Below are 22,838 nucleotides of genomic sequence, written 5' to 3'. Positions count from 1 at the left end.
TCCTACATGGGAAAAAAAATTTTTCCCACTCCACTCTGTCACCCATCATCCCAAAGAAATGGGTTACAAATTGTTTCCCACATTGGCTTTATACACAGTCAATCCGTGTTGTTTAGAAACGCACCAAAGGCCCACCCCCTCCAAAAAAAGCTTTTTTTACTATCCACAAACTATAATATTGGTTGCAGAGATTACAGATATACATGTAAGGATTATATCTCGCAAATTGTTATCAAAAGCGGTTACAAAAAAGCAGGTGGAACAGAGGTTAACAAGGACCAGGGCTAATGTGCCAGGCATTTGGGATATTGCCATGCCCAATAGTGCAATTTTGAGGCTAAATCTTTGGAAACCATAATAAAGGAGAAGGTAATATATGTTGCATGTGCAAATTGATTTCTTAAAAAAAAAACCTTTCTTTTGAACGCCTGTGAAATTCAATAGGAGAAGAGGAGGAAAGATTTGTAAAGCAACCTTTCCACAATAAAACTTATCTACCCGTCGATGCAACCTATACACAAATTGACTGTTACTCTTATTTACACACATTTCAGGACTTAAGGCAGGGATAGGGCGCTTCCTATGTTCTGAAATACAATTCCCTTGCTGCTAAGGCTAAAAAGAACTGCAGTACAAAACATCTGGAAGATACAGATTGTGTACTGTTGGCTTAAGGCAAACTAAGGCATCTTCAACCTGCAAGGCATTTAACCATTTGGGAAACAGCCAAAATTTAAGAAAGCACTTGGGCTGACTTGGAATTAAGACACAACAGTGAAGGAAGCAGCTGATATGAAAGTGTCATGTTTCTTAAGGCTTTTATACAACATGGGGAGAAAAACTGTCTTTCTGAAATGCCCTTGGAAGAAGATAGTATGTAAACAACTAAATGGTTCTCCTGGATTTCTTCCAAACCATTTTTTTTAGAATTACTGATTACCTTTTTTCCATGGTTCTTCCTAAAACAGTCCTCTCCGTCAGTTGTAAAAGTAGGATTCAGTCCAGGATTCATGGGGATTCATGAACTGCAGTCCGATAGCTAAACGTATTTGCATAGTCACCCAAAAAATGGTTTGAGACGAACACAGCAAAAGACCCTCTATCTTCAGCAGCCTCCCTTTACTAATGAAAAGACCCATTCTGACCCCATGTATCCAATTTCTTCACTTCCGCACTTCACTGAAGAGTGATTATAAAGAACAGAATATTTTTTTTGTTTTTTACAACAAAAGCAAATGAAATGCCAACGCTTGGCATTTAAAGGCAAAATACATACTTCAAAAAAATCAAGTAGTTGAACTTCTACAGAAAGCAATCTGGACATCTGCTCATCTCGGTGTAAAATACTATAGCAGAAAGGCAACAAATGCTAACGAAAGAGTGAAATAAAAGAGGATCCTTTGTCAAGGATAGGCCCTAATGTAGTTTATGATCTGACAGTGGCCTTTAAAAACACAACTGGTTCCTCCTTATTGTCCCAAATGCTAATTCCATAAGCAAAATCCAGAACAAATGTACGAGTTTTCCCCAATGGTAATACAAAACAAATCAATTATAATGCAACTTAATTGTCTTAAAGGCTACCACATTTTGATCGTGACAAAAATTATGAACAAACAAAAAACATAGAAAGTATCCCTGAGATACTCATTCGCTACAAATCTGGCAAAATTTCGTCTCCATCATTGTAAATCCTCTCCTCACTTACAGCCCCCCTTCATCATGTCACCATGGCCACTAAGGTAGGACACAGGTTTACTCTGTACAAGAATCCAAGGCAATAGAAGAGACAACTTTCAGCCTGACCCGCAAGGCTAGCTAATAAACTAAGTTTTTTTCTTTAAAAAAAATACATATCCAAAAAAAAAAAAAGGAATATATACGGTACTCTCCCCTTCAAGGATTTAGTCAAAGAGAAAGGAGAATTGAGAGAAGCAAATCTCTCTTCCTCTTTAGATCACCTTGTTTATTTACTCCAGAGGGGAAGAGCCTCAATGTCTTGGAAACATCAAGAGTTTCTTTATGCCCTGTCAAAAGCAGACAAAGAAAGAAAAGGCATGTTGCTTTCTAGATCTACTGAGGATGTCCAGCTCTCCAGGCACTGTGGTATAATGCACAGTATTAGTCGGGGTAGGCAGCCAATCACAGCTCAAGTCTTCGCAGCCCTCCATCCTTCATCTCACCTATCCTCTGTGGGCTTCTTAAGAATGGGGACTGGGTAGCTCTGGGACTGGTGCTCACTGTCACAATGGAAGAACGTTAGTCCTGCTTCCTGTGCTCTTAAGTCCTGAAAACATGGACAGCTCTTATCACGTATTGCCGGCAGATGGGACACTCATTCATACGTTTCCCACACTTTGTGCAAGTCACCATGTGGCCACACTCCAATAGGACACAGTCAATGACGGAGTCCATACAGATTTTGCAGAGATTTTCTTCAGAACCGGGGAGGGTGGCATTACCAGATGGAGCTAGAACGACAAGAAGAGAAGAGGGTTTTTTAGCATGGGAGACTAAAATTTCTGGCAGGAAGCAAAAGAAATAAGGAGTGACTGGGTGTGATTCACTTAGAACAGGGGTGTCAAACTCAAGGCCTGCGGGCTGGATCCGGCCCAAGATGTGGTCAGATCTGGTTCGCGGGACCGTCCTGGAAAATGTAAGGGGCCGTCCCGCATCTCTTTGGCCCTGTCTACCCATGTCGCTTTGGCCCGGTCTATGCAGTGCAAAGAGGAAACATTGGGCCAGCAGTTTGGGGAGTGGCATCAAACTGGCCATGCCCACCCAGCTGGCCATGCCCACCTGCCCCCCCACCCAAGGGCAACCACAGCCCCGATGTAGCCCTCAATGAAATTGAATTTAACACCCCTGGCTTAGAACATCAAAAACAAGGTAATAAAGTGTACCCTGCTTGTGATGCCGATCCTCTGTCTCTACCTACTGCTTTAGGAAAGATTGCATGCTACCAACTCAGACGTTTCTGCCTGCTTTCTTTATTTTCCAGTTATTTTCTCCTAGGTGCACCCCAGCTCAGCAGTATGTATTTTCCCCTTCAGAACAAAGGTGGGTAGGAATAAGCATGACACACAGATACACAATGCCTCTCCTTTTCCATGTATTTCTCTTTTGTGACTATCTCCATGGCGGCACAGTGGTTAGAATGCAGTACTGCAGGCTACTTCTGCTGACTGCCAGCTGCCTGCAATTTGGCAGTTTGAATCTCACCAGGCTCAAGGTTGACTCGGCTTTCCATCCTTCCAAGGTTGGTAAAATGAGGATCCAGATTGTTGGGGGCAATAGGCTGACACTGTAAACCGCTTAGAGAGGGCTGTAAAGCACTGTGAAGCAGTATATAAGTCTATTTGCTATTGCTATCTCCACATTCTGCAAGTTTCAAGACTATATGGCACGGTTCTTGAACAAGGCCATATACCCAGGAAACTGAGAAGCACATGGGCTTATATAAGGCATGCTTAACCATGCCTACTGTAGATGAATTCATGCAGCATACTAAGCTCCATTAGAGTTGATTTTGATAAAAGTTCATAAAATCATGTACAATGGAAGTTTACTTCAATCCTCGGCCTAGTATAAGATCCATCTCTGCATTCCTGACAGATGATCTTTCAGCCTCTGTTTAATGACCTCTAGAACTCATTACTTCCTATGGCAACCCATTCCATTGATCTACAGTTCATACAGTTTGATTTTTTTGGAGACTTAGCTATGTTATGGAAAACCAGCCTGTTAATCTATGATTCAATGCACCGTGTGAATTTAGAAAATGAATTAATTCAGTAACGCTAAGAGCACCATGCATTTTTTTTTCTTCTATCTAAAATGCTATTATACTAATTCCTGTGCATTTGTCCTATAATTTTGAACTGCTCCACAGGCAGAGAAAAGATGGCCAATCTAAAGTAATTTCTGGAGCTTTCATGAAATACTGTGTCTATGGTTTTCCATTCTCCTAATACACAATATTAATGTACATAAAATGCATTTACACATGAGTGTGTGTGTGTGTGTGTGTGTGTGTGTGTGTTAGCAGCATAAACACTAAAGCATACATACATTTATTGGCTCAAATAAAAAAACCAAATTACATTGATTTAAGACTACCAACTTTCCTGGAAGACAATAAGTGTTCCTGTTTAAATAGTTTCAGCCTACAATGTTGAAAAGACGAAAAAGAACATGCTTACCAGTTTGATCATCAGCATCTGAAACTGAATGAGAAAAGAAAAAAAAGCATGAGCTTGAGATATTTGCCACAGGATGCAAGGAAAATTAATGGGCTGCCGTTTTACACTCCAACCATCACCCTACTTTCTACCTTTCCACTTTCCACTTTTTAAGGGATCGGATAAAAAGTGGAAAACGTTACTTGGGAGAAGGAGAACCCCGGTTATTATTGTATTTGTGACCGTCGAAGGAGAAACAAACCTTTACCATTTTGTTTGGTTAAGAGGCAACGGAGTGAAATATTGCAAGAGCCCAAAGAAGCCCTGGTTGCATTCAGGCCACAGCCTGAACCTGAACAATGAATTCTTCTTCTGACTTTCCACTATATTTAAATTATTAAGTTAAATTACAAAAGCAGAGGTTTTACGGCATGAAAATCTACTGAAGGTTAATATTAACCAAGCTTATCAGATTTAAATCAGTCTAGCATACGTACAAAAGTATCCGCCAGATTGCTTGACCTGGTTAAGCGTGTTGTATAAACACAGCTATTGAGGTGTTACGGTTCCAATGTTCTCTCCATGTCAATGAACATAAACCAACCAAAGGAACTGCTTTCTCTATAGGCCCGCTGCAATTTTAAACTCCACATAATCCTACCTAACCGTCATTAATATACACAAATCAAAAGCAATGAAGGAAGGAATTTCATACCCAGCTGCTGGAGGTCCTTCTCTTTGTAAAGGCGGGTCACTCTCTCCATTAGCTCCCATTTCTCACAACAGCCCTTGTAGTTAACAAAGTTGCGAGCCAGGATCTCTTTCAACTGCCTTACCGAGAGGGCATCGATATCTCTCACGCTTGTTAGGTCAGAGAGAGATGCCCTCCGTCCCGTAACTAGGTTATCTTCTGAATCAGTGGACTGAAATAGAACAAATGAAACATTCACCACAGGAATGAAGTCAAGCCACCAAGACCAAAGTTAAACACAACTTTTTGAATAAAAAAAAAAATTAAAAGCTACAACAGAAAAATAATAATAAAGCCACAACAGTAAGCCATAACAACAATCTCTTCATTGGGCTCAATACCCACAAATGAGGGCTTGGCCATCTTCCATAAGGACGTCCCATCCTGCGTGTCCCAACAAAATTAACAACTCCAATACAGGTAGTCCTCAACTTGTAACAGTTCATTTAGTGACTGCTCAAAGTTACAATGGCACTGAACAAAAGGGACTTAGGGCCATTTTTCACACGACCATTGCAGCATCCCCATAATCAAAATTCAGATGCTTGGTAACTGACTCGTATATTTATGACGGCTGCAGTGTCCCTGGGTCATGTGATCCTTTTGCAACTTTCTGACAAGCAAAGTCAATGGGGAAAGACAGATTCACTTAACAACCATGTTACTAACTTAACAACTGCAATGATTCACATAACAACTGTGGCAAGAAAGGTCATAAAATTCACTTAACAAATGTTTCACTTAGCAACATAAATGTTGGGCTCAATTGTGGCCGTAGGTCGAGGGCTGCCTGTAGATAGTGCCATATCATCTAATGGGACCCAGGACTTTTTTGTCACTGCTCCTGCCATTTAGAACAGCATCCCTCTGAAGATTTGCATGTGCCAATACCTTTCCCAACTTCCTTTAAAAAAAAAAAAAAAGACTTTTCCCCCAGGTCTTTGGTTCAGATGATTTTTTTTGGGGGGGGGTTGCCTTTAATCAGGGGTTGGGGGGGGAGTGGACTGCAAGGATGTGTTGTTGTTCCCTCAGATGGTTAATGTTTTATGTATGGATGTTATTTTATGTAATATTGTTTCTTTTAACTTTGTGAAGTCTCCCCGCAAGTTGTTTTGGAGTCGAGTGGTCTAGAAATTGATAAATAAATCAAGAAAAACAAAAACCCATGTTATTCTATCACATGGTAAAATTTGACCTGCTTTTGAGGGTCAATACTGGCTTTAAAAAGTACGATTTTTACAAAGGGCTGTGTCTGTAAACGGACATACATCTCGCCTGGCATTTTGAAATCAGAGCAGCACAGAACATGCTCCATTGTTGGGGTTCAGCAAATGGGGAGCAAGAATGCAGGGGAGTACTGGGATTACCATGTCTGAAGAGGGCAGTTTAAGTGTTGCGTAGCTGATGCTGCTGCTGGAATTAAGCTGCTGAGGGTTTGTTTTTTTTTAAGCCACATAAAAGAATCAGGAGCAGATCCTACCTCTTCCAGCTCCATGCTGGCACTGATGTTGTTACCTAGTTTGGTAATGAAATGACTGCAAGAAAATAACCAAGCTCAGAGAGCACCAAGGACCCCCACAGTTCAACCCTGAGCTACAAATATTTTTTTATCGGTCTTCCAGGTCCAAATCTATTACAGAATTGCACTTCTTTTCATTTCAAAGCATGTAGTTATTTCCATAGCATTCTCTGCACGTAAGAGACTTCATCCATTTCTGATACCACGGTTAGCACTAGAATGTTGACACCCATTGCAAGATACAGCCTTCCCCCTTTTGGCCTCTCATCCCTGAAAAGTAGGCCGTGACCTTCCCTTACCTGCGTCTCTTCCTCAGGCAGGTTTTGCACTGCGCTCTCAACTTCTGCCATATCGTCCTGGCTCGGCAGCACATGCCCATTTGCCTAAGAAGAAAAAGTGTAACTGAACTGTTCAGAAAATTTGGGGAGGAGGCTTTCCTTCAGCTGGCCTTCACTTGGCTCACTCAAGGGATCATCGAGAGCCCAAGAAAATGCTTAGGCAATAGTGAGAAGGCAGACAATCCTCAGTACTTCAAAACCGGGCAAGGAATTTTGCTTTAGGTTAAGATCCTCACCTTGTTGTTGGCTAAGCCCTGTTAGGACTGCCTTGGCTCACGTAGGAAAGCCCTTGGGTGGTATCTCCAAGGAAGCAGAGCCAGGACAGTCATGATGGAGCTGTAGGGAGCTAGCAAGAGACGTGCTATGAAGGCCTGGCTCTGCTCTGCTACCTTCCATTGTGACACCACGTGACATCATGGAGAATGCAAGGCATTTTTTATGACACAATACCACAGCCCCACAAATGCCCTCTCTCTCTGGAAGGTTAGCCATGCATTTCCCACACCAAGGTCTGAAAAGAATGAAGACCTGCCAATTTAGGATTCCCTTGACTAAGAGCATCCAGCCACCGTGAAGTCAAACAAGGTTAGAACAGAAGAAACTCGTTTTAACCAAAATTGGGAGGATGGGAGGAGTTGCAGAATGTGGAAAAACTTTGACATGACTTAGGCAAATGGGAGAGGACATTTTTAATCATAAAGGTTGTAATTCCCTTCATGCATTCAGCCCGGGAAGATCAACTTTTATGTAATCTACTCTCTGGAAAAGTAAAAGGGAAGTTAAAAGTCTTCTGTAGGGAAGCTCTAAGCTCAATGCAAGCCTCTCCCCTTCTGTTGGCAATAGGCCTTCATAGTAATAAACCCATAAAAACTGGACAGGTATTTCATGGAGGAGGAAGCAATTTTGTGCAGATGATACAAACACAAATATACTCTGTTAAGACTAAACACTGGTTGGAAAAATAATTTCTTCATAAGCTTCTCAAAACCTGCTTACATCTCATTTCCAGGATGGGAGATGATTTTGCATTATTTTCTCTTAGAAGTGTAAAAAAAAAAAATCTTAGGAGGTATAATTAAGAGCAGGATGGGGTGGGGGAGGCAGAATCCACCCAATACTGAATTGCTAGACTTCCCATATCTCTGCCATTACTAATTCTTTTATTTATTTATTTTTATTTTTATTTTATTTATTAGATTTCTATACCGCCCTACTCCCGAAGGACTCAGGGCGGTGCACAGCCAAACAATAAAAACACATACAATACAAAATTTAAAAAATAGAATAAAATCAAATTAAATAATTTTGGCCCTGACAAATTTAAAACCCCAAACTTTTAAAACCAATTTAAAATTGAATATATAAATACTAAAAGATATTTAAAATTTTAAAAATCTTTTATAAAAGAGGGGGAAAATTAGGCCAGGCCGGCCTGGTGAAATAGTAAGGTCTTTAAGGCGCGGCAGAAGGTGCGCAGATCCGGGATCCTCCGTATCTCTGCGGGGAGCTCGTTCCAGATAGTAGGTGCCCCCACAGAGAAGGCTCTCCCCCTGGGGGCTGCCAGTCGGCATTGTTTGGCTGACGGCACCCGGAGGAGCCCCTCTCTATGGGAGCGTACCGGCCGGTGGGAGGCTATTGGTGGTAGTAGGCGGTCCCGCAAGTACCCGGGTCCTAAGCCATTTTAAAATGAAAAGTAGACACAGCAGAGCCTTTCCCAGTCCCTCAGCTCTAAAAACAGGAGAGAGGTCATGGCTAAGCCAACAGGGATCAGAGAAACCTAGCTAAATTGAAGACCAATTTTAAGAGCATTTCAAAATTAAGAAAACTATCTAAAGCACGGGTGTCAAACATGGGACATTTTGTGACTTTTCCTCCTTCGTGGAGTGGAGTGGGCATGGCCTGCACGTGAACCATCCGGCCTTGTGGGCCACCAGTTTTGACACCCCTGATCTAAAGTATTCCAGGGTTACAGCAAATGCCTCTTATAAATTAGCCTTCTTTTAATTGAAGATGGCAAGAGAGTGAACCTGGGAATTCTGCACAAAAAAGTACACATTCCAACTATCTATGTTGAGCCACGGTGGCATGGTGGTTAGAGTGCAGTACTGCAGGCTACTTCTGGTGACTGCTGGCTGCCTGCAATTTGGCAGTTCAAATCTCACAAGGCTCAAGGTTGACTCAGCCTTCCATCCTTCCAAGCTGGGTAAAATGAGGACCCAAATTGTTGGAGGCAATATGCTGACTCTGTAAAACCGCTTAGAGAGGGCTGTAAAAGCACTGTAAAGTGGTATATACAGTAAGTCTAAGTCCTATTGCTGCCTATTTTCCTCTCCCACTACATTATATAAGCCCTTTTTTTCAAATTCCACAATCAAGCAACATTATCACATCAGACAACAGCAGCCAACAGGACCTTGAGCTAAGACACGTAAATGTATCCTGGTACCAGGGTAGTAGCAAAGGCATCCCGTACCTGTGGATGCTCCTCACTCTGTAAGGCAGGATTGGTGGAAATTTGCTCGGGAGAGTAATCCAGTGAAACTGGCGTCATTGTACACTCCTCCGGGGCAACGGAAACTGGTGCTGGGTGAGGAACCCGGGTGACCCTCTCCCTTTGGGGATCCAAGGGCTGCTGACTGATGATCAAGCACACCAGCTCATCTTTTTCACGGCACATCTCCGTGGAGATCTCCCGGAGCTCCAGATAATCTCGCAAGTCCTTCACTTTCATTTTGATGAGTTCTTCCCGCTGAAAAGCTGTAGCTCGGAATCGCTCACAGAGGTGGCAGAGGCAGGGACCACTCTCGGGCTGGTGCGAACAGGAAGGGCAGAAGTTTTTTTTGCAATCCAGGCAGACGCGCTGCTCAGGAGGGGGAGAAGAGGAGAAAGAACATCAGGGGAAAACCTTTGAGCAGAGAAACCACAGCACAGAATACATGTCTGCATTCTCTCGTGACACCGTCCTTATGAATATCGAGAGCACACAGGCCTGTGAATCATCAGAAAGACACAGGCATGCTAACCATCTTCCCATCAATCCCCAGAAAGAGAAAAAAAACCCATCAGATTCCCACATTCTGGTTTGGCATGATTTAAGTCATGAGAAGCCAGTTTCACAGCACCACCTTCTGTGAGGCAAGAAGGGTGCGGGGAGGCCTGCTCAATTTTCTAGTCTAGCTACTCTGTTAGTCGGTAAACATCGGTTGGTTGCTGCTGCTCTCTGAAAATATATCCTGATGGAACATTTAGCACTTCACAAGAGAACACCAATATTAGATCCAACTGCAGAAATGCACAACTCAATCAAAAGTGGAGTAAGCTCTGCTCAAACTGTAGCTCTCAAAGCTGTCTTGATTATGCGTAGCTTGAAGGGCAAGCAGAGGAATGAGGAGAGAGAACATAGAGAAAAACCAAAAGGATGAGGCAGGGGTCAGCACAGCAGGGCAATGGACAAAAGACCTGTGCTGAGGCAGAAACAGCAATGGAACACTTACACTGAAAAAACTAACTGGCAGCCTGCTATTGACTGAAACTTATTTATCACTATATATGGGTTGGAATTCAGTTAGTGCCTGGGATTCCATTACTGGTGGGTTTTTTTTAACAGCAGCAAACAAACTTGCAGTGTCCATAAAAGCGTCCACACTTACTGCCATGATGCCCCTTTGTCTTCTCAAGAATACTTTCGGAGCCTGGCAATATTACTTAACCTCTCATATTTTTGTTATTTTACATTACGCTATTTTTGTTTAATTATTATAACTCATTAAATTCATTATGCACATTCCTGCTATTTTGCATAAACTCTCTCCAGCTTCTCATTCTGGTATCTTGCTGCCTGCCTTCCATCAAATTCTTTCCTTAGGCGCTGATTCTATCATTGGCCCATCCTCCGCTTCGGGGGTCGCCAAACTTGGCAACTTTAAGACTTGTGGACTTCAATTCCCAGAATTCCTACCCAGCCAAGTTGCCAAGTTTGGAGACCCCCTGCTCTACCTCACATAATGTACAGGGCACATCAGGGGTGGGTTCTAAAATTTTTTACTACTGGTTCTGTGGGTGTGGCTTATTTTATGGGCGTGGCTTGGTGGGGGTAATGTGATGGGGTGGGCGTAGGCAACTTTTTTTTTTTACTTTTAAAAGCATTTTTTCTACAACCTTAAGAGGTTGTAGAAAAAATGTTTTTAAAAGCCTCTGATGATCCCAACTGAGCCAAGCGATCATCAGAGGCTTTTTTTTTTTACTTTTAAAAGCATTTTTTCGACCGAAGAGGTTGTAGATAAAATGCTTTTAAAAGTAAAAAAAAAAAAAAAACCCTCTGATGAGCTGGGTGGAGTAAGCGAGTGGCGACCGGGCTGGGGACCGGTTCAGGGGCGTGGCCATCCAATGTTATTACCGGTTCTTTGAACGACTGCAAATTTTTACTACCGGTTCTTGTGAACCGGTGCAAACCGGGGGCAACCCACCACTGGGGCACATGCCTATTACAATGTCCCACTCGGTGCCTCACATACAAAGTTTCAAGGGTGGTCATAGGCATAACAAATACACAAAAGTCTCATGCTGTCTAGAACTCTTTGCCAAATTTGAACACTTGCACATTTTTCAACTGCCGAAGTGTGGGCTTTATTTCTAGTGCAAAGCAATGGGTATAAGTCACTGTGTTCCTCCTGAAACAAAATTAAGCACTTGATTCATCGGGAGCACGAAGCAATCAAAGTTTTGTTTGCTTACATCCATAAAAGCATTTCCCAATAAAAAAAATTCCCCACTCGGGACCCAAATGGGGGAAATACCACACTGAAGATGGCTACTACACTGATAGCAAAACCCACCTGCCCCCTTCGCTCCCAGCTTCCCCTCCCGCCCATCTTTTATTCTCACTTAGCGGTGTTCTCATCATTTTCTTTTTATTGTTTATTCTATTGTTCCATTGCTTTGCTACTGTTATGGCCACACTCCTTTTCATTTCTCCGTTTTTACTGTTGTAAGCTGCCAGAGTAGCTCCACAGTGAGACAGGGGGTAAATAAATTTAACAAATAAATAATTTAAAAAATGTTTCCAAAACAAACATAGCCTGAAAAACGTATGGTAATTATGTCTTTCCCATCTCAGAAAGTTCTGGTCACTTTGGGTCAAGTGTTTCCTAATTTAAGTACATGGGAAATTAACCAAAGGAAGTGTTGTTATCCCACAGGTTTTCTTGAGCAACTCATCAGGGCATCACTGCTTTGACTAAAGAACAAGCAAAGCACAATCTTTCTGCTTGAACCTCTTCTCATGCAAATGAGAAAATTATGTTCCTTGTCAGTTCAAACAGGACTCATGTCATGCATAATCTTTGCTCCAGAGGAGTCCAAGCTAATTTAATCTAATTAAATTATATTCACAGTCATACCAATCCTTGTTATCATCTCTTATGAAGAAATTAGAGCTGATAAATAAAGATAAATCCTGTCATCAGAGGGAATGATTTCCCTTCTGGCATCTGCGATCATTATGTCCAAGACCTGCTATGTAGATGCATCAACAAAAGTGGTAGATAAACAAAGGGGAAACACCTCCTCTGGAGGTTTGCAGCACATCCGGACTTGTCTAAAAGCAGGAAGGAATTATACCTCTCCTTTATTTTTGCTTTCTGTCACACATGAAAACTACAAAATCAAAATAGATCAACTGGAACCTGTTATGAGTTCCTAATTTAAGATTAAATCCCAAAATACCGAAAGTACACAGACTTTATTATCGTGCTAACCCATCGTATGTTAAATTATAGCTATGCCACAACTAATGACTAATGGCATGACTTATTACACTTTTACACTGAACTCACCTTAAATAATCCATATTTTAGAGCTAAAAGTAATGCTTTAAAGCAGTCTTTTTTAAACTTGGCAACTTTTAAGATGTGCGGACTTCAATTCTATATGCCATTCCAAAATTGTGGTATACAAAATTATCTGCTACAACGTCTTGCCGGTCAACAACCTCTTCAGCTTCAACCACAATAATACATGGGCAAACAAATCCAAGGTAAACCGCTTCAAACTCGATTGCAGAAAATACAACTTCAGCAACAGAGTGGTCAATGCCTGGAATGCTCTACCTGACTCTGTTGTTACAGCCTCAAACCCTCACAGCTTCGATCTCAAACTGTCTACCATGGACCTCACCCCATTCCTAAGAGGTCCATAAAGGGGGCGTGCATAAGCGCACCAGCTTGCCTACCGTCCCTGTCTTACTGTCCCCATTTATCTGTATTTACTTCCTTTGTTCATGTTTATGTTTATACCTATACTTGTTGTCTTGTACATGTTTAAATAAATAAATAAATAAATAAATAAATAAATAAATAAATAAATAAATAAATAAATATACATTTCAAAGCCCATTCCTCCACTCAAGATATATATGACATGGGCAGTCTTCATCCAATTTAACTATAGTATCCTATTGATAATATATGCTTATATGCCCCCAATGAGACAATAACCCCAGATCAGAGTCTTCTGGGCTGAACTGGACTTGATCTCCCAGAATTCCCTTGCCAACATGATGTTGCCAAGCTTGAAAAAACTATTTTAAACCTATTCAAACTTAAGAGTGCAGAGTAGGCACTCCTTAGGTAAACATGTGGCTTTTGAATTAAATGCAGTGAAGATTTAAAACTTCCCTCCCAGGGAAGCTTTTAAAAATTAAAAGCTCACATCCAGAAGGAAAAAGATTCTCCTTCCTTTTAACCTTTGCAAATTGAAACCAATTTTGAAAAGGCAAACTGCTGAGAGGGAAGATTCCATTATAGATCTTGGCTTGTCACAGTTAATATAAGGAAATAAGCAAGTCAGTTGCAAACTACAGTACACTTATACTGTAATTCAGTCTTGCTTATCGCAAGTTTATCTCCTCCAGAGTTGTTCCACTCCCCATCCTTTTCAATAGGTCCAAGCTTCTTCTGTTCATTAATACTACCACCAACAGCCTCCCACCGACCAGTACGCTCCCACAGAGAGGGGCTCCTCCAGGTGCTGTCGGCCAAACAATGTCGGCTGTCGGCCCCTAGGGGGAGAGCCTTCTCTGTGGGGGCACCGACGATCTGGAATGAGCTCCCCCCAGAGATACGGAGGATTCCGGATCTGCGCACCTTCCGCCGCGAGTTGAAGACGCTTTTATTTCATCAAGCGGGCCTCGCCTAAATCTTCTCCCTTTTAAGTGTAAATTTTAAATTTTTTAATGTATTTTAAAATTATGGGTATTTTAAACTATGGGTATTAATTCAGCCAAATTTATTTAATTCATTTTAATTGATTTTAAATTTTGTATATCTATGTGTTTTATTTTATGGCTGTACACCGCCCTGAGTCCTTCGGGAGTAGGGCGGTATAGAAATTCAATAAATAAATAAATAAATAAATAAAGCAGACCAAATCTAAATTTAAGTTCATAACACTCTAGGAGTTACTGACTACTTCAGGATATGAGTCATGCATAAAAAACCGATCGTTAATATCACTGACAAATGTAACATGTAAACATATAGCTGCAGGAAACTTAAATGGTGACTGTAGGAGCCCAACTGGATTATACCAAGGGCTTATTTAGTCCAAGTAATCCGTTTATGGGAGGCTTCTGATCTGGGTGGCAGCATCAAGATCTAGCTGGCCTAATGCTGACTAGAAAGCAGGCAAGAAAAGCTATGGGGTATAGTATTAAGATATTGTACAGGTAGTCTTCAACTTACAACAGTTTGCTTAGTGACCGTTCGAAGTTACAATGGCACTGAAAAAAATGACTTATGAACATTTTTCACACTTAACAGCCATTGCAATATCTCCATGGTCATGTGATTTACAGACTCACATTTATGATAGTTGCAGTGTCCCAGGGTCATGTGATCCCCTTTTGTGACCTTCTGACAAGCAAAGTCAACGGGGAAATTCACGTAAACAGCCGTGTTACTTAATTTAACAACTGCAATGATTCACTTAACAACTGTGGCAAGAAAAGTTGTAAAATGGGGCAAAACTCACTTCACAAATGTCTCACCAACATAAATTTTGAGCTCAATTGTCGTAAGTTGAGGACTCCTTGTCCTGGCTTCAGGGAAGCCCAGAAGTTCATAGTTACAGAGGTTCCCTAGGTGACCATGGGGCAATCACTGTCTCTCATACCAATCTATGTAGGGTTGCGGTGAAGAAAATGGAGAAAGGAATGCTATGTGCACAACCTTGAGGTCCTGAACAAATAGCAGGCCATAAATCCAAGAAACAAACAAGAGGCTGTAATAAGGCACTGGGACTAGCACTCCTGGCAGTTGCCCAATGCTGTCAGTTGCTGAAGTCAGTCCCAATTCTTTGTGTGTGTTTGGGGGGGGGGGTGATCAAAAGGCCACATGCCCATTCAGACATTCACCTCCCCCTTTTCCTCACCACATTTTGTCTGGGAACATGGAGCAGGTCAGAAACTTTTGCTGAGAAACTAAAAGGTTGGATTCCTGCCACTTCTTGGAAGGATTTCCCAGAAAAGGGGAGAAAACAGTTGGGAAAACTCCTTGTTGAAATACATACATATCTCTTGGGAGAAGAATGTGGATTAAGTCTTGTTCCACAGGACTCTGGTGGTTCTGGAGAGGTCAGATGCATAAGAATTTAGTAAACAAGTCAAGGATAGCTAGAAAATCCAGCTTCTGCTTCTGCCTTTAGGGACATCAAGGCAATAAAAGTATAAGTGCCTGAGGTTATTCTATTACTCAACTTCTGGATGTATTTTTATGGACAACACTCTTGCTAAGTGAATACTTCTTACCTAAGGAGATGGGACTATGTCTCTTTCACCCATTCGGAGCAATCTCCCACCATCATTTGAGCTCTAGATTAGTGTTGATTTTCCAAAGAAAGGGCTGTCTGCCCAGAAGTTCACAAAGAAGACAAATTTGATCAGCAAAGCTTAAGTCACTAAGAACATTTTGCTACAAAAGCCTGCAGAAGTGAGGATAAAGTATCAGCTGGGCTTCTAATTCACCCTGTGGACTAATATTTCTCAATCTTAGCAACTTTTAAGATTTCAAATCCCAGAATTCCCCAGCTGTGCATTTTAAAGTTGCCAAAACTGAGAAACACTTTTGGAAACCAGTAGTTCTCAAAATGTGGGGGATACTTGGAAGACCCCAAGACCCTTTCAGAAGTCAATGAACTCAAATAAATGTTTTTAACATTTCCCAGTTTTGCTTTCTAAAGCACTAGATACTGATAGATAAAACCATATAAAGTTCTTTGGGGCCCTTAATTATTTTTATAATGGAATGTAAAGGGGCCCCAAGACAAAATGTTTGAGAATGACTGCTGCTGTAGGCCTAATCTCACAACAGCAACAGGGGAGCCCTCATGCTTCTCTTTTCAGACACAATAGTTTGTCTCAGTTGTAGCTCAGCTCAGACTCGGCTCATATCATGAGACGGACAGCAAATAAATTTAATAGCCAGTATGACAAAATGTTTGTTATAGGTTGGAAGAGAGGGTGCATAAATAGATAGAATGTGAGGTTTGCAGGATTTATCTTGCGCACAGGAAGCCTTGCGCATGGTCACTCACGCCCTCGTCACCTCCCGTCTGGACTATTGTAATGCTCTTTACATGGGGCTCCCCTTGAAGAGCACTCAGAGGCTCCAACTGGTACAGAATGCGGCCACGCGGGTGGTTATGGGCGCACCTCATACGCCCATGTAACATCTCTCCTGCGCAAGCTGCACTGGCTCCCAGTGGTCTTCCGGGTGCAATTCAAGGTGTTGGTCACCACCTTTAAAGCGCTCCATGGCATAGGACCAGGATATTTATGAGACCACCTTCTGCCACCAATAGCCTCCCACCGACCAGTCCGCTCCCACAGAGAGGGACTCTTCAGGGTACCGTCGGCCAAGTTATGTCAGCTGGCGATACCCAGAAGGAGAGCCTTCTCTGTCGGAGCTCCTGCCCTTTGGAATGAATTGCCCCCAGATATTCGTAACATCTCTGACCTCCAGGTCTTTCGCTGTGCCCTCAAGACCCTACTGTTCCGACAGGCGGGGCTGTCTAACTGAATGATTTTAAATTGGGTTTTAATATTGGGTTTTAAAATTTGGCCAAAACTATTTAATGATTTTAATTAATTTTAACTATGATATTATATATTTATGTTTTTAATCTTGGCTGTACACCGCCCCAAGTCCTTCGGGAGAAGGGTGGTATATAAATAAAATTATTATTATTATTATTATTATTATTATTATTATTATTATTATTATTATTATTATTATTTAATCTTTAGTGAGATTCACAGCCTTTGAGGCTGGTTAATAGCTTAGCAGCTCGAGTCCTAACCAAGGACCTAGGTATCGTCGAGGATGTAAGCTGTTCCGAGTAAGGTGGTTTTTTGTAGAGTCAAAATGTTCAATCCGGCAAATTTAGAATTTCTAAATAGCGGGGCAGCCCTTTGGGTATTGCTCCAATCTACAATCGGGACAACACACAATTTCTTTTTCCACAGTCGCTCAACTTCAATTTGCAAGTTGTTGTTGTTGTTGTTGTTGTTATTATTATTATTATTTAATCTTTAGTGAGATTCACAGCCTTTGAGGCTGGTTAATAGCTCAGCAGCTCGAGTCCTAACCAAGGACCTAGGAACTGTTAAGGTATCGTCGGAGGATATAAGCTGTTCCGAGTAAGGTGGTTTTTTGTAGAGTCAAAATGTTCAAGTCCAGCAAATTTAGAATTTCTAAATAGCGGGGTAGCCCTTTGGGTATTATTATTATTATTATTATCTGGGTTTGGTTCCCTTTGGAAGACCACAATACATCTTATTTGGATTTTGAAATATCAGTGCTTATTTACTGTGATATACGCCTCTACTGTAATATAGATTAAGACGGAATAGGCAACCTAAGAACCCTCTTTGTTGTTTGCATTTCAATATTTATCAACACTGCCTGTTTTCTTAGAGATAAAGTAAGATGACAGCTGTAATCTAAAACTTTAGGATAGCAGCTGCCTGACCATCCCTGCAATATCACAGGGAATTCAGTAACATACATCACATCTTACTTTTGTTCCAATTGGAATCAGTAACTCTTTCAACAGGGGAAAGGCTGCTTTAGTTCCACATAACCTCTTCACAAAACTTTGCACTCTTCAGAGAAATTAGGACTGCAACTCCAAGTATCCTTGGAGGAAAGGTGGAAGAATTTTGGGAATTGCAGTCTCAGTAAATCCAGAAGGTGCTGAAATGGGGGTGGGAGATGATATAAAATCTCAACTGGTTGGCTATACCACTGACAGAAGTTCATCCCAAATAATTTTTACATAAAGCAACTAATTAAGAATCCAATCATGCACTCTCTCTCCGGTCCTTCTTACTACATGGCATTCTACATGGCATTCTACAATAAAGGAGAATATTTGTACTCAGGGTTGAAGTGAAGTGAATCTCGCTGTTTGAGGAAGTTGCATAACATTCTCAGAGACTCTTCCCATCCTGCTTACAATCTTTTTGGGCGGTTGCCTTCTGGCAGAAGATACAGAACAATTAAAACTCAGATTCTGAATAGTTTTTATCCCAGAGCTATAATTGCACTCAACAATGAACTAAAGGGCCACCATCAGTGAGCTGTTGGACAGTATTACTTGGTCTGTTGTGTGGATGTTTGGATGGTTTAGGGGTGGGGAATTGTGGTGGGTGGGAGTGTGTTTGGGGATTATGCGTGTTGGACCTGGTCTTTGGGTGTTACGTAAATTTCACTGTATGTGTATACTGTGTATACACATACAATGACAATAAAGATTTATTCATTCATTCATTCATTCATTCATTCATTCATTCATTCATTCATTCATTTATTTATTTATTTATTTATTTATTTATTTATTTATTTATTTATTTATTAAGTGAGGGGTCCTTGGTGCTCTCTGAGCTGGACTGTTTTCTTGCAGATGTTCATTACCCAAACTAGGCAACACCATCAGTGCTAGGTAATGAAACATCTACAAGAAAACAGACAAGCTAAGAGAACACCAAGGATCCCTCATTCTGCAGATAAGTCTGAAATTCAGCATTGTTTTCAAGTAGAGAAAAAAATAAATCTGCAGGATCAACTTGAACTAAACGTGCTGGAATTTGTTTGGAATCCAGTATGTAATGATTGCATTCCCTAGTTTTGTCTCTAATTTTGTAGCTGGGCACTTGGCAGCATGACCTTAAAAGTAATTCTTCCCTCTAAAACCTTTTCCATTTTAAGAGCTGTAATGGCTATTTTTTTAGTTGCGGTACTTTGAAATCATATAGAACAGTTGAAGTCTGTTCTATATGTTTGAAGCCATATATCTAGAACTCTCTTTTTTTGCTTTATTTTTTTCCTAGAGCAGGATAAAAGGAGGGTCTGTGAAGATAGACTAGAATTCCAAAGTGAGGAGATTAGTATATCTAAGGAGCTTTTTCTAGACCCACAGCTTTCTCTTCTGACATAATGAAAGCTGCCACACCATATAAACAGAGTAGGAGCGCCTAATCTTGGGACTTCAGTCCAGCATGTCAAGCCTCAAAACCACTTCAAAAGTTGCCACCAGTTTAATTATTACTGTGACAGGAGGGAAAGTTATTAAACATATGAAAGTTGGAAGGAAGAGAAGAAGAGGATTAGCAGCAAGAAGGTGGATGGACTCAGTTAAGTGACGAGGAGTGCACCATTGGGAGACTTGAAATAACAGGTTATGGAGAAGATCTATCTGTGTGGTTGTTAGGAGTCAAAATGAATTATCAATCAATCAAATTATTGGCAATATTTAATTTAGTGTTCAATATAAATTAAGTCAAATCTAGTCTTCCCTCTTGCCTGCCTACACTAAGCATGGCTATTGGTCTAACAAGGGTGGTATGTCCCTGCAAAGTGCATAAAGTATTTATTTATTTATTTATTATTCATATTTCTATGCCGCCCACTCTCTGAGGACTCTGGGTGGCTTACACCAAAGACAGTATACTAAATAGCATATTGCCCCCAACAATCTGGATCCTCATTTTACCCACCTCGGAAGGATGGAAGGCTGATTCAACCTTGAGCCGTTGAGATCTGATCCGCTGATCTGCTGAACTAGCAGTCAGCTGAAGTAGCTGCAGTACTGCACTCTAACCACTGCGCCACCTCGGCTCTTAAAGTAGATTTAGATATTAGGAAGAATTTCCTGGAAGCCTTCAAACAGAAGCTAGGTAGGCATCTGCCCAAAATATTTTGGCAGATCTGCCCTGGGCAGGATCTTGGACTAGATGTTCTCTGCAGTGTTTTTCAACTCTAGGATTTTATGCTTTTAACTTCCATGAAGCTACAGATACCAACACTAAAAACAACAGTAGGAATTGGGTCTTCTACCCCTGTGAACTATTCCCATCAGTGCCAATCAGCATGATCAACTCAGATTACAATTCGGGAGTCTCAAATCCAGAGGTGGGCCACTGGAGGTTTGCAGGGGTTCGGAATAATCTCTAGCTAAGATTCTGTGCCGTTCGGAGAACCCCCAAATCCCACTCCTGGCTGGCCCCGCCCACTCCATCCCGCCCCTCCCAGGAGTCCCCACGTGGTCCGTTTTGGATGAAGGTAAGTGCAGGGCATGCACGGGTGTTTGGGAGGGCGAAAAATGGGCCTACCGGAAGTAGAGGCCCTCCAGAGGAGGCCGTTTTCGCCCTCCTGAAGGCTCGAGGAAAGCCTCTGGAGCCCGGGGAGGGCAAACCCCCCCCCCATGGTGCAGGAGGCCGACTAGGCCATGCCCACCATGGCCACACCCACCCAGCAATCGGGCAGAGAACCCCTTACTAAAATTTTTGCAACCCACTCCTGCCCAAATCTCTGATTTAATCTTTAAATCTTATTAGATGCAGCTCAAACTTTTCTTTTAAAAGAAGCTCCCGACTTTTCTACTTTGCAGCTTGATCTGTTCCACCGTCTGATGTAAGGGTTGTAAATCATAGGAGTGCTGAGTGCTACATATACTAAAATAAAGTTAAGAAGCGGCCTTCTTTTAATAACTAGTCCCGAAGGATCTCATCACTCACCTTAAGGAAAGAGCTGCTGAAATGCACCCCGCAGGCTTTGCAACTCTGCTCTGAAGCTGTGGGAGATGGGAAGGAGCTGTAGCCAGCATTGGAGTATGCTCGAGTTCCTGGCTGCGGGCAGTGTGGCATGTCTTCAGGCTGTCCATTCAGGCAAAACCAGTTGCAACATGCAGCCCACATGATAGCTGTGAATTTTTCAAACAAAAGTCAGTCAACAGGATGAAAGAAGCCAGTTTTCTTGGCTTGAAATAAGACCTTAGAAAGCAAGAAGTTAGACAACCAAGGCACAGAATATTTTTTTTCTGGGATTTAGAGAGACTAATTCTCCTTTTACACAGGTGAATCTGGTAAATGATCTCATTTCACAGCATGACAAAAATGGGTCAGACTCATTAGGAGCAGAGAGGTACTACACCTCCTTATTATCATACAGACACACACACACAAGGGATCTAAAGCTCAGATGTTTTCAAGTAATGGGGGAATATATGGGGAATATATATGGGGGGGAAATATATTTTTCTCAGTTAAAACATATTAATTTTAAATCCCAGAACACAACATTTTATTTATTTATTTTATTTTATTAAAATTTATATGCCGCCCTTCTCCCGAAGGACTCGGGGCAGCTCACAAGTATAAAATGACAATAAAAACAATATAATTTAAAATCCCACAGTTAACTAAAAAACCCAACCAGATCATTTGAGTAAAAAGCCAGGTCTTAAGATCTTTGCGGAAGGAACGGAGGTCAGGGGCTGTCCAGAGCTCGGTGGGTAATTCATTCCAGAGGGTCGGCGCAGCCACCGAGAATGCCCTCAATCTGGGGGCCACCGGCTGACATTGTCTGGCCGATGGCACCTGGAGGAGGGCAGCCCTATGTGACCGCACTGGGCGGTGGGAGGCCGGTAGGAGGTGGTCCCGCAAGTACCCCGGGCCCGTGCCATGTAGGGCTTTATAGGCAAGAGCCAGCACCTTGAAGCGGATCCGAAAGGCCACAGGCAGCCAGTGCAGCTCGCGCAGGAGAGGTGTTACACGGGACTAACGAGAGGCTCCCGTAACAACCTGCGCGGCCGCATTCTGGACCAGCTGGAGCCTCCGAATGCACCCCAAGGGCAGCCCCATGTAGAGGGCATTACAGTAATCCAAACGAGAGATAATGAGAGCTTGAGTGACTGTACGGAGGGCATCCCTGTCTAGGAAAGGGCGCAACTGGCGCACCAGGCGAACCTGTGCAAAAGCCCCCCTTGCCACAGCCATCAGATGATCTACCAAGGACAGCCGGGAATCAAGGAGGACGCCAAGATTGCGAACCCCTTCAGAGGGAGTCAGCAACTCCCCTCCCATCTGCAGAGATGGGGATACTAGATCAGGTGATGCCGGCATCCATAGCCACTCAGTCTTGGAGGGGTTGAGTCTGAGCCTGTTCTGACCCATCCAGACCCGTACCGCCTCCAGGCACTGGGACATCACAGAAAGGGCATCCCTGGATTGGTTCGGGGTAGAGATGTAAAGCTGAGTATCATCAGCATACTGATGATATCCCACCCCGAAACTCCAAATGATCTCACCCAGCGGCTTCATATAGATGTTAAAGAGCAGGGGGAAGAGAACCGACCCCTGCGGCACCCCACAAGTGAGGGGCCTCGGGGAGGATCTCTCCCCCCCTGCCCAAACAAACTGCGTACGGCCTGAGAGGTAGGAGGAGAACCACTGTAAGACAGTGCCTCCCACCCCCAACGCCCGAAGCTGACGCAGTAGGATACCATGGTCGATGGTATCAAAAGCTGCTGAGAGGTGAAGTAGCACCAGGATGGAGGAATAACCAACATCCCGGGCCCGCCAGAGATCATTCACCAGGGCGACCAATGCCATTTCCGTGCTGTGTCCGCGCCTGAAACCCGACTGGTTCAGGTAATCCGCTTCCTCCAGGAATTGTGGAAGTTGATAGGCCACCACAGACTCAACAACCTTCGCT

At 42.4% G+C, this 22,838-nt stretch overlaps 1 protein-coding gene across 1 annotated transcript; it reads right to left on the bottom strand.

The window, feature by feature from the left end:
- Window positions 1-1,957: 1,957 nt before the first annotated feature.
- Window positions 1,958-21,040, bottom strand: RFFL (ring finger and FYVE like domain containing E3 ubiquitin protein ligase). Its single transcript, XM_070946133.1, has 6 exons — window positions 20,861-21,040; window positions 9,263-9,649; window positions 6,751-6,834; window positions 4,897-5,104; window positions 4,203-4,226; window positions 1,958-2,471 (listed from the first exon to the last, which is right to left on the bottom strand). The coding sequence occupies exons 1-6, from the start codon at window positions 21,038-21,040 to the stop codon at window positions 2,281-2,283; spliced, it is 1,074 nt and encodes a 357-aa protein (XP_070802234.1). The 3' UTR covers window positions 1,958-2,280.
- Between the last annotated feature and the right edge of the window lie 1,798 nt (window positions 21,041-22,838).

This window comes from Pituophis catenifer, unplaced genomic scaffold, assembly GCF_029215685.1.
Source record: "Pituophis catenifer annectens isolate HBS135680 unplaced genomic scaffold, rPitCat1.0.hap2 SCAF_1, whole genome shotgun sequence".
NCBI classification, from domain to species: domain Eukaryota; kingdom Metazoa; phylum Chordata; class Lepidosauria; order Squamata; family Colubridae; genus Pituophis; species Pituophis catenifer.
Note: the sequence above shows the minus strand (reverse complement) of the source record. Positions and strands in the feature narration are given on the sequence as shown.

What these genes read in the sequence shown, in the direction of transcription:
- RFFL (XM_070946133.1), bottom strand. Translation starts at nt 21,040, where the DNA reads ATGTGGGCTGCATGTTGCAACTGGTTTTGCCTGAATGGACAGCCTGAA. An exon ending in TCAGCAGCTCTTTCCTTAAG is followed by an intron (nt 9,650 to 20,860) that starts GTGAGTGATGAG and finishes CCTCCTGAGCAG; the next exon opens with CGCGTCTGCCTGGATTGCAA. An exon ending in GAAGGACCTCCAGCAGCTGG is followed by an intron (nt 4,227 to 4,896) that starts GTATGAAATTCC and finishes TTTCTCATTCAG; the next exon opens with TTTCAGATGCTGATGATCAA.